The sequence below is a fragment of the Cinclus cinclus genome, chromosome 1 (assembly GCF_963662255.1).
Source record: "Cinclus cinclus chromosome 1, bCinCin1.1, whole genome shotgun sequence".
In the NCBI taxonomy this organism is placed as follows: Eukaryota; Metazoa; Chordata; class Aves; order Passeriformes; family Cinclidae; genus Cinclus; species Cinclus cinclus.
Window position 1 is genome coordinate 147,546,115 of NC_085046.1, and position 12,606 is coordinate 147,558,720.

Genomic DNA, 12,606 nt, shown 5'->3' on the forward strand with positions numbered 1-12,606 from the left:
ACTCTGTAACCCTGCTAAAAGGCAGGGTAAAACTGCTGACCCAGAAAGGAAGCCTGAACTTGAGTGTTGATTTTGTTACCACAGTATTTCTTCAGCTTATTTTTAATTAGGCAACTTCCAATTAGAAAAATGAAAAGGCCAAAATTCCATCATGTCCTTTCACATCACCGTCCCCTGGGTGACCAGCACTTGTCAGAACTTGTAAATTTTGCACAAAGGCCTCTCCCATTTGAGTTACCAACAAAACTATTTTCTCATTTACCACGACCTGTCCTGCTTGCTCTTCATTTCCCAACTCCTCACACCATTCCTGTCCTGGGCATCCCGAGCTTTAATCCCCGTGGTCCTCAACCAAAGCCAGAACAGCCTGAAATGTGTGAGTGTGCAGAGCCCAGCTGTGCAGTGTCACACATGGGGCGTGTGACAAGACTTCACCAGCCCAGCTGTGCTCTCCCACAAGGACAGAGAGAACTGATCTGCTCAGACCCCCCCACCATCAGTCTTCCCCCGGCGCCGATGCCTCAGACACGTCGTGCTCAGAATGGGAATGGAAAGGCAAGGCAGGGTGTGTGGTACAAAGTAAGATATCCTGGGGCATGCAAGGAGATAACATCTATTACCATAAATTATGAAGTTATTTACATAAATGAGGGCTGTCATGAAATTTAATTTTAATGGTTTGATAATCAAGTAAGAAACACAATAATTACCGTACCTACAGTTTTTCAATAAATTCAGATCACTGCTAGTGATCACTTTTTTTGTTCACAGACGTTAATACAATTCCCTCCAAGAGCTGTCTGCTATATTTTTCCATGTCAGAACAACCTGTTGATTACCTCGTTGCTGGGATAAACAAGCTCAGATTTTCCACTGATTACATTCAAAACACTTGCACTTTGCTCATTGCAAATCTCCTTTAGCAGTGCAGCTGACTGCTTGCTTCAAGAAACAGCTTTTTTCTTCTTCAAGAAATTGGAGACTCAGTCCAGAAAAAATTTCTGGAGGCTGAACTTTCCAATAGCAGACATGAGAGAATTTGCTCCCCTCATCATCACCTGTCATATGTTCAACTGGAGAGGTGAACAAAACATGTTGATACCATTGTGTGATATTTTAAATTAACTGAAGACATTACCAACACCTCAGCATCACTCACTGCAGCCAGACTTCTGCAGAGTAACTTGGCTGACATCTTTTCATCAAGACACCAGGTTTCCAGTGCATTTCCCTGTGGATACTGAAGTTTAAAAAAAACTCCTGCAGATGTAAAGCAGCAAAAATTAATTTGAGTTGGAATCTAGCTTTGCAAAGAACTCTAAAATTATTTTCAAGAGTTCAACAAATAACCATCCAAAAGTCTTGTTCCTCTCTTTTCTTCAACCAACCTCACAGGAGAGGCAGGGCAAATCTCCTCTCTTTTCCTTCTCTATGCCAAAGGAATCTTGGTTCTCTTGTCCCCCCCATCATAGTCTCATGGGAACAAAAGACCTCAGACTAAAACATGCCACTAATTGTCCCACAATGGGATACAAAGGAACATTTCAAGTCATGTGGAAACCAGAGATGGAAATATGAAGTTTCTAATTAACATCTTAGAATATAGGGGGAAAAAACAGGCTAATCCTTTCACTTCTTTGTCTGCAAAACAAGCAATGATGAAAGACAGAAAGATGAGTGAGCAAAATAATCACTGAGCCCAAATTATAATTTCTGACTATAAAATGACAGGGAGCAAAATGTTTCTCTATCCTAAAATAGAGGTAAAAGAGTGTCACTTCTCAGAAATACTGCTTATATATGTATCTCCAAGAACAGCTACAATGCACTGAGTAAATATCCCAATTATTGGCTTAAAAAGTACAGCAGATTGTAAATTTAAGCTATTCTGAAAGCTAAAATTATGATTTTCTAGTTCAGATTTTCTAGTTCAAAACTAGTAAGCAGAATAATCTTACTGTAGAAAAAGGCCTCTATTTTCCAGATAGTCTTTTAATGGCCTAAAAGATGTCTCTTCTCCTAAGTAGTACAATACCAGTTTTTCCTGACATATGCAGTGTTATTACAACAGCTATTATTGCCCTGTCTCCCAGTTAATTGAAGGAAATTGCCTTTCAGACCTTAAAATAAAAATATTGTGTGGTACTGTACACATTTGATCCATTTTACATGAATACAAATCTTACAGAACAGAGCAGCGTTGGAATGCACCAAATAAAGTGAATATTATAAAATGGGTCCAATCCCAGGGACTGCCCTTCATGGGCTCAGAAAGATTTGGCAGTGCCAGCACTGATCTGCTGACAATCCCAGACATTTTGCAGCATTTCTGTTTCCATCTCCTCACCCTTCCCATTGCCACCACCATGCTCAATTGTACAGCTTTGTTATTAATTAAATATATTAGAGAGTGTTCTAGTAAGTGCAGCACCCAGGAATTTCCAACTTCCAATGAGAACAATGCAAGAATTCCCTGCAAATTCTCTCCCAGGAGGAAAAAAAACTTGCATTCTACAGCAACCTCTCTATAATACAGAGAGGAGAAGCAACACATCAAAACTTTCAAGTTATTTCACTTTCTAAACATCCAAAGTGGGAAGGAAAAGTGGCCAGAGAAAGCAGGATGCAGCATTATCCTTCTTTGTGGGTCTGGAGGTAGAGAATATGAAAATACTTACAGTCCCCAGCAATAACTACAGGGACAAAGAAAACAATTTCCTGCTACCTCCACTCTGTCAGGATGGGAGATTTCAAAGTGAAGGTGATGCAGAGAGAGAGAGCAAATTACAAAAGGAAGAGAATGTGACCAAAGCTGGCAAAAAGTCGTAATTTAAATAAAGGAAGAATGAGGCAAACATGAAGAGTGAGGAAAGCATCAGAAACATTCAGGGAAGAAGAAAGAAATCCTGAACTTGATTGAAAATCCTTTCTTTAAAAAATAATCAGGTATTAATAATAATCAATATCCAAAGAAAAAAAATCCTTAAAGGAGACTCTAAAAGAGGGATGTGTTGAAAAGCTTTGTACATTTGAGTTGAAAACCTCGGTTCAAAAGCAGATGCCAGAGAATATCTGCCCTGCATTAAAAAGCAAAGATCTGGAGCCATTATTTAAAAAGGGGAATGATTTTGCCTTCCTTTTTTTTCTCCTTTTTTTTTCCCCAAAGAGCAACAAAAGCCTTTTTATAGGCACAGGAAGCTAATTTTAAAGCCCAGGGTATGTTTCAGCTGCTTTTCTGTAGTAGATCTATTGGAATGAAAACTAAAACTCATGGCAACATATGAGCCATATACACAGTTTTACAATTAAAAGCACTTCAAGCTTTTAATTAAGCTCAATTAAAAGCACCTTCAAGAAATAGATAACAAATGAGTTTAGAACCAATAGAAAACTGTGCAATTTCTAACCAACATAAAAAACGTATTTTGCAATAAGACTAAAAATAACTTTAAAGGTTTAAATATATAAACACATATACAATATATACAATCAACATATATACAATCTCCCTTGACAAATTACAGTTTCAAAAGACTTTTTGAAAGGCTGTATATCCATTAAAATGTAATGATTTAAGGATATTTAAATTATAATTTAAATCCACAAGAAAATAAAGTTTAATAAAAGGAATGCAAAGAAATTTTATAACCTGATTTTTTAGCTTGATTTCTATCTGTTACTTATTGTCACAAAAACCGGGAATGAAAAATGTCAAGGGGTTTGAAAATTACAAAAACAATGCAAAAAATACAAGAGGCATAAAAATAAAATTATAAAACTATATGGATAAGAACAAGAACATTTTGGTGACTGTTTATACTGATTTTTAAATAAGAAAAAAGCCAACCATTTCCAAATAAAAAGAAGAAGCACTGTATGTTACTGATGTTTTTTTCTATTCCTTGATAAAGTAAAATTCAGCCTGAGTTTGAGTCAACACGTTTCCACCTGGTTGTGCTTTGGGAGTCACCAAGACAAAAAAGCATTCCAAATTTGCTGCATTTTACCTATTCTGTAATTCCTTTTGACAGCTGCATTCCTTGCATTTAACGTGGTTTGACTTCGAACTTAATATTCATCCAGGGACTTGCAGATATGAAAACATCTCTCTTTAACTAAGTTTCTCAGCTGTAGGTCTTCAAGAGTGCAGCACAACTCTCCCAGAGAAGAGAGCAGTGCAGAGAGCCCCTGACCTAAAAGCAAGATTCCCTTTTCACATGACCACCTTTTCCAGGATGAAATTGGAATTCAGATGCAGTGACCATCTGAAGGAGATTAACCAGGCAACCCCAGGCTACAGCAGCAGCAGGAATCCAAGGGTGGTTTATAATGGCAAATAATGGTTAATAATGAGCTGTACATCACTCCAGTAGGGTTGTAAGAATCAATTCCCAAAACAGCCTGCTTGATCTGAAATATATTTTCCCACAGAGACTGGAATTGCTTTTTCTTTAGTTGTACTTTTCTTGCTGTAGTTTTCTTTGTAGGAAAAGTGAGGAAATGGCACGTAAAGAAAATTTAAAACTGGGAAAGGATAAACTACTGAGATCAGGTTTTAACACCAGGATTACATTCAGAGCACACGGAAATTACATTCAAACACTCTACAAAAGTTAAATGAGCAGTACACCTCAGTACCAACTGCTTTGTATTTCACTGTTTTCAGGACTACTACATGCAGAGCCAAAATAAATTTACTTGAGATACTGCTAAAACTTAGTGATGCAACTTCAACAAAGCAAAACTTTCATATTCTTTGACATGTGTACAACTTTTAAAAAGAAAATCAGGCACCTAAATGTCATCAATTGTGTACAGAAAAATAACAGGCCTAAATCAGGGCCCTTTCAGCAGTGGCAGCACTCACCGCTGACACTCCCCGGCGTGCAGAATTAAATCTTCATTGTTCCTGGCACTGATGGTCAACTCATGCTCTGTGGAATTGAAGACATCAAGAAGGAGGTGACACTGTCGGGTGCTGTTCAGGTGAAGGGAAAAAAAGCACAATTTCAATTATGATATTGTATGTCTATCAAATGAACATTTATACCTGGATATAAATATATATGAAAAAAAAATACATACATGTTTCATCTCATACTCCAACTGTAAGAATATCCTTATCTCTTATTAAGACAACCTTTTTAATAATTAGATTTTTTAATTTTTTTATTTTTTTTGCTAGAATTAAACAGAAGGGTACATCCTAAAGAGAAGCAGCCCCATGACAATTCTGACCTGCACAATGTCAAGCCCCACAGCATTTGTACAGCTGTCTTTATTCTCACTGTGCAGCTTTCACATTCACTTCTGTGGAGAAAGCCACAGACATTTTTCAGTTCTTTGAGCCTGAGTTGTGTTATTTTAAATTACATTGATGTCACGTCTTGAAGACACAAATTTTCAAGCAAAAATTTAAATTGGTTTAATTTTGTTGTAAAGGAGAAATTCTATTTCCATGGCTTGTCTACAGACCAAAACAATTGGCAATTGGACTTAACCTTGAGAAGAGCTTCTCTCATAGGGAAAACTCTCTCCCCTCTGTAAGACAGGCAAACACAGGCATTTCTCACAGAAAAACTTAATATTTGTTGGCTACTATCCTTCAAATCCAGATTTCCCCACATGCATTTAATAGAAATGCAACTACATTTCTGGTAATCTCAGAAAATTATATTGACAAAGTTGCAGAATAGAAACTTTACTGCAAAAGTTCATTCTAATAAACTTTTTAATTATAATTAATATTATTTTATTATACTCACCACTCTTTAAATTATGTTAATATTAATAAAATAGTGATTTAATAATTTAGTTGCTATTTAATACAATTAAATGTTAATACTTTCAATAATTATTTTATTCTGATTAATATTCTGGAAAATGTTGTTCTAATTTACAACCTTTTCTTCTGCAGAAATAGCAGCATTGGTGATAAAAATATGATACACGTGGACATTTATTGGAACCAGGTACCAAAATGCCAAATCCAATCAGACAGCTGCAATAACACTTTACCAATCTATCTGAAATTTAAAACTTCCCAAGAGGCTACTGAGCAACCCAGAAATATCCCCAAAAGGGATAAAAGAGGAATAGTGGTGAGGTGAGAGTTGTCAGAGCCATCCTCCAATGTGTGTGATCAAGCTACAGCTGTGTGTGCCTGGGGCAACCAAGAACATTTATATTTATATTTATATTTATATTTATATTTATATTTATATTTATATTTATATTTATATTTATATTTATATTTATATTTATATTTATATTTATATTTATATTTATTGCACAATAATTTACAATTGAACTGAAATACCATTCCAGAGGCAATTAAACTCAGGGTATAAGAGTTTAAGAATTGTTCTACTATGGAAATAGGTTCTCTGGTCCATAACACAAAACTTTTCTGAAAATCAAAGATGGCCCTTGCAGAGCACATACAGGAGGAAATGTTTTGCCAACTCTTGGGGTGGGAACACTCCCAGGACAAGCCCAGGAGGTCGAGGTTTAGGTCACCAAGTGATGCCACCTGCAGCCAGGCACTGCGAGATAAGCAAGCACTGCTGGGGTCAGGACCAAGTCTCTTAGCAAAAAAAAATAAAAATAAATTTTTAAAAAAAAAGCAGAAGTTTTTTTAATATATATTTTAAGAGATTTCTCTCTCTTTGAAAAACCCCAATGACTACTGAATATAGAGGGGGATGCAGGAAGGCAGCTGAGTGCCTGAAGCAAACATATCAAGACTCAAGAATTTAGAACAAATAAGGAGATGTGTCTCTTGTTAGAAAATCCCTTCCTTAGAACTCACAAGAAATAGCTGTAAGGGCAGTACTTGAGTCAGTTACCACAAAGGAATGGAAAAGAAAAGGAGAAAAAGCTTTTATCAGCTTCTACCTCATCACTGGGAGAGTGGGATGAGACCTGTGAAGTCTCAGACAACCTCTGCATCTCCAGTAGAAAGAACATGATGGTCTAGAAGAGCAACTTCCAGTGTAGATTAGTTTTAAAAACTCAGTATGGAAGGAATTTTTTATTTCTGCCACAGCAAACCTAAACAAAAAGCATTCAAGCCTCCTGAAATATCTTCTGGCAGCAGAGCCAAAGTTTTACAAATAAAACAACTCATGCCACAAAGGACCTGCACAAGCAGCTGCCCTTCAGGACTGAACAACATCACTGATATTAAAAATTCCCATATATGAATTCTTGAAAATTATTCATCACCACGACATTTATTTCCTCCTCTTCCAACACTGCACAAAATAGACGTGTAGGAGAAATAATTCTTTCCTCATAATTTTACATTAATTCTCAAGGGAAATCTTTTGGGAAAAAAAATATAAAACTTGAAGTTACAGAATTATTACAGTACCTTGAAAACTTAGAAGATATTGTGGGAAAGAATTGAAAGTAACATTAAGACTGTACAAAAAGGTAGCAATAGACCTTCAGAATAATTACAGGAGTGTATTAAATGTTTGGGTTTTTTTGTTTTTTTGCATTTTTTTTTTTAATTAAAACAGGACATTTCAAACAGAAGCTGTATCCTAGTAAAGAAACCAAGAAAGCATAAGCTCTGGAAAATCAGATTAATGCAAAAAATGTTAAAAATAGAAAAGAAAAAAAGAAACCCTTTAGTTGTTAATTTGCTGAAGATCTGAGAAATAGCAGATTTTTTTCTTCTTTTTTTCTTTAACATTCTGCAACAACTGTGTAGACTTCATGATGCTGAGTTATGAAAGCTCCAGGCAAACAAAGAATTAAGAAGAAAGCCAAATAATTAATATCAATTTTCTGTCCAGCAGAACATACAAGAGGCCATCCTTTGCAGGACAGGAATTAAAGAACCAATTTCGATGACAGTAAAGGAGATTTGAGAGGTAAATCATGTTCATGCAAGTGTGATAAAGGAACTCCAGTAAGATTTTGCTGAACTCCTATATTTAACTGCAGTCAGAAATGTGTTGCTTAAACCAAACACTTTACCAGAAAATTTCAAACATCAAATTGTTTTAAGGATTTTAAGGCAATTGACCAAACCTTACACCACTAGTGCTGACCTCAACACTATGTAAAATAAGGTTTTTTTAAAGTCTGACAGCTTACCAAAAAACCCAAAACCCTTAATACACTCAAAATAAAAAATGGATCTAAAGCTGATTACATTACATACCATAATGGCCTACAGAAATGTTTGGTAGAGAAACACCAGTCATAAGCCACAGAATTCTGGAACTGGGAAAGACTTGCCCATACATACACAATTTATTCTCCCTTTCCCAAACTATCCACCACCATGTAATAGTTTGTAAATATTTAAATATTTAATTGGTTGAGGTGGGTAGATTTTGAGTCCTCTGAGTTTAGTCAAGTACGTGTTAATTACTATTCATCCTAGAGAAGGCAGAGAACACCATCTCCCACATTTCACACGTTCTGAAAGGTCACCAGTGGCTTCCCAGTCCTTTTTAGTGTTACCAGCTCCTTTTGAAGGTTTGGGTTGAACACATCCAGAATAAATCAGTTTTGGTTTGGGTGGGGTGGGTTTGTGGTTGAGGATGGTATCAAACACACAACATGAAACCATCATCAGCTGTGCTGGAACATGTTCAGACACCAGGATACAGAACAAGAACTCATGAAAGGGTTTGACTCTTCTTCCCATCTAAAGGGAAGGAATTAAGTCTGGTCCAATAAACTCAGCCTACTAAAAATATCACATCATCCAAACATTTTTCCATTTTGATAATCTTCCTGATTTGTTCATGATGCTGGTTTTTGAAAATAACTTCCATAAATATCATGTTAAAAATCTTCTTTTACGAGTGACACAAAACTGCAGAAGGTTGTAGTGGTATAAACTGGAATTAGAAGGAAATCTTTTTCAGTAGATTTACTTCTCATCTTAACATCTCAGAATAACAAATTAAAGTCAATACTGATATCAAAAAACAATTAAGAATTTTTTAATTCAAAATTGACATAATTAAACAATATCTTATAGATTCAGTGTATAAATTAATTTCTGTTATCACCTACTGTAGAATTGAGAACACAGCACAAGGAAAAGTTAGCAGCACAATGAATCATGCTGTATTTTTAAAATCTCACAATGCCAGTTACGGTTCCAAAAAGATTCACAAAACTGGGGCCATGGGAACTTCAGGCAAGTGACAATGACACTGTGATCGAGAAATCTCTTTCAGGAGGATTGTGATTACTTGAAATGACAGCTGAGGATATTCTTCAGTAAGACTGAATGCAGAAATAAACCCCAAATGCAGCTGCAATGATGGCTCACTTCAGTGAACAATCTCTCTGCAGTTCTGTCTCCAGCTTAGTTTAAAAGTCACTTTAAACAAGAAACTCTCAGGAGCGTTGGCAAGTTTTCTGCATCCTGACTCATCTCAACTTTCCCATCAAGTGAAATCATGGAGTATTTTCATAACCACACTTCTCTTTTTTCTTTGAACAGGCATTGCTACACAGAAGGGGACAGACAGAAGAGAAGCTTTGGCTCTGGTGACAGTGGTGTGACAGATGACAACCGTCCTCCAAAATCCACTGACCAGCACAAAGAGCATCACAGCTCTCTACAATCTACACCACCTTTGTTGATGCTGTTGGGTCTTCAGTAGGGTCTCTGTAATTTAATTTTTAATAAATTATCTAAAAATGGAGTTCTCAATTCTAATTTCAGATGATTAAGTCAGTTTCTCCACCTTACTGGCAAAAAGTCTTTTCACATATTCCAAGAAGCATCCTCATCTGACTTCTCCCAGTTGTAAACCTTTTCACTTATGCTAAATATTCCCAGCACATCTATAAATATTTGCAGATTTATGTTCTCACATCTTCTTGTGTCAAACCATACGTATTTAACATCTGGATCTCAAAAATCAATTTTCTCAATCTGCAAGCCACTTTCTGCTGCTCTTTCATGAACCCACTGCAACATTACACCATTAGCAGAAGTTAAATACCTCTGATTACCAAGATATTTTAACTACTGGATATGACCTCCCACGTGTCATGAGTTACCACTCAGTAGAATCTATATTGAGCTCAACAGTGTATAAATAAGGAATATGTTTTAGAATGACATCCATTCCTGAAAACATTAATATAAATCCATTGCTTGACAGATTTTCCTAATGATTTGTCAGTTTAATTGCACCAAATGTGAATTTTATTTGCTTTATTTAGTTGAATTTGCCTGGTTCCAAATTTGTCTGACTTTATTATTAATATTTTTCATTAACAAAACAATGATTTAATACGTATTATATTCTCCCTGTAAAAACATCAGCTCAATTTTTAAACAGGTCATATTTTAGTCCTCCTCCAAACTAAACATCTTGCTCTTCAAGCACCCTAACGAAAGAGGTTTTCCTCCACCTTTCAAAGATCTATGACATTTTGAATACCAAAATACTAAGAAAGAGAAGACTATAAGTAGCTACCTATCAGTAGTGACTGATTTTCATTCTGAATGTAGCAAATGTGAACATCTAATTTTAAAATCTGGCTATGTAAAACCAACAAGGGTTTCAGAAACTGCTACATAACTTTTTATCATGTAACAAAAAAGTCTGTTCGAGCACAGCTGAAGAAATAATGCTGTTTACTCTTTCCCTTGTATAATTTGTAAATATACAATAATCAGGATTTCTGATCCAAACCTGATGTGTTGCAATTCATTGCAGTGAAAATAGAGGCAACCTCAGAAACTGGAATGGAAATTCTAAAAATTATGTCTGATTTCATTAAGCCTCAAAGTTCTACTCACCCAACCAAGGACCTCCTGAGAACCCTCACCACAACTAAGATTCTTCTGTCTCCAAACCCTCAGTGAAACCAAGTTGGAAAAACTGCATCCTAATTTTAAATACACAACATGAGAAGTCTCAGACTAGGGAGAACACAGCAGGTTCTGCTATGAACTGCTGCCTTCTGGACAAAACCAAATCATTTCATTTAAGGATGTACATTCATGATACAAAGGTAATTACCTTGAACCTACAGTTGGATGAACTGGCACTTTGAATTTAACAGTGTCAGACCTGCTACTGTCTTCTTTTTTTTCTCTTTGATTTAAACACAAGCACAGAGTCTAAGGCTCAGCACTTGCCAGAAGAGATCTGCAGCTGATGTCTCAGCAGCTGTATGCTGGTTTTAAGATAGAAAGGAAAGTATTCTGCCCCACAAAAAAGTTAAAAAGACTACTTTATCATCTTGAATTTGCAGAATTTACAGGTAAGAATATTATACATATATGGATTCCCAACTTTGCTTAAAAATGAAGGACCATCTCCGACGATTGACTTCATGTACAAATTTAGACTGTCTCACCACATTTGTAGTAAACAAGATCAACATTTTCTGGCCTTTGTAGGCTCTTATTAAAGACACTTTTGTACTGATGGCACAGTGGTAAGGGGCACTAGGAGACCAGCAGGTCCCTCACAGCATGCAGAGCACCTTACCTGAATTCTTGTCAGACCTGCAGTCTTTTGTTTCTGGCCTTTTTACATGCTCTTTTATAAAGGCAATAAGGAAGAACATTCAGTACCCATGAAAACTGTCAGATAACACATCTGAGAGAAACAACAGGTATAAAGAAGATGGTTCAAGAGAACCTAGGTAAGTTTCAACAGCAGACTTGCTTAGAGCTAACAGGATATCAAACTGGGGAGGAGAATCACACAGAACTATCAACAGAATGTTTCCTTACACTGAACCATTTGCAATCCATCTCCAGTGGCAGTGTAGGATCAGATCATGGGATCCCCATTGGCAGCCTGGAGCCTGCTGGTCACTGCACTCTGGAAGTACAGCAGTGTTTGGGGGCTAAGCCCTGGTATGGAAAAAAACATGGCAAGGCTAATTACAGAAGACAATTAGCACAATTTTGCTATACAGATGTATCTGCATTTTACAGTAAGTAAGTTGTTAAACAAGTAGATCCCTGAAGCCCTTCAAGATTTCATTGAGCTGCAGGACAGAGAGGGAGAACTTCCAACATTAATTCCTTCTCTCTTATACCCCATTCCAGGGCTGCTTCAGACTCCTGCATTCTGGATGGGGCCTCCTGGGCCAGTCCCTTCCCTGCACACATGAACAGGCAGAGCCAGGGGTTACAGGGAACATGATCAGAGGGAGTATTTCCCAGCACAAGGCTGCTTTGCCGGCCCCTTTTGGATGCAGGCAGCTGAGGGAGCACAGGGTGACACCCAAGGAAGGACCTGGGAGCAGATGAGGCTCTTCACTGACAGAACATCCTCTGTCCCAACAGGAGAGCTGAGAGCTGAACAAGAACTGGGGATGGGCAGAGCAGAGATCTGAACCAGAATTTGGGGTGGGCAGAGCAGAGATCTGAACCAGAACTGGGGGTGAGGAGAGCAGAGATCTGAACCAGAATGTGGGGTGGGCAGAGCAGAGATCTGAACCAGAATCAGGCAGCAGATCAGGCACTGCAGCATGGCAAGGGCTGTATCCCATCTCAACACCCCATAGACCAGCACAGACAAAGGCTAAAATTATCTCTTGTCATTACTAAACAACTGAAGATATATTTGAGGTGTGGTTAATGAAGCTTCTCCC

General features: G+C 37.0%; 1 protein-coding gene across 1 annotated transcript in view; it reads right to left on the bottom strand.

Moving 5' to 3' along the window:
* TRAPPC9 (trafficking protein particle complex subunit 9) overlaps window positions 1-12,606 on the bottom strand; it is a 435,473-nt gene that overhangs the window by 279,639 nt on the left and 143,228 nt on the right. Inside the window, exon 20 of the mRNA XM_062491886.1 lies at window positions 4,868-4,978. Within this exon, the coding sequence (XP_062347870.1) occupies window positions 4,868-4,978 (111 nt within the window). The remainder of the gene's footprint in view (window positions 1-4,867; window positions 4,979-12,606) is intronic.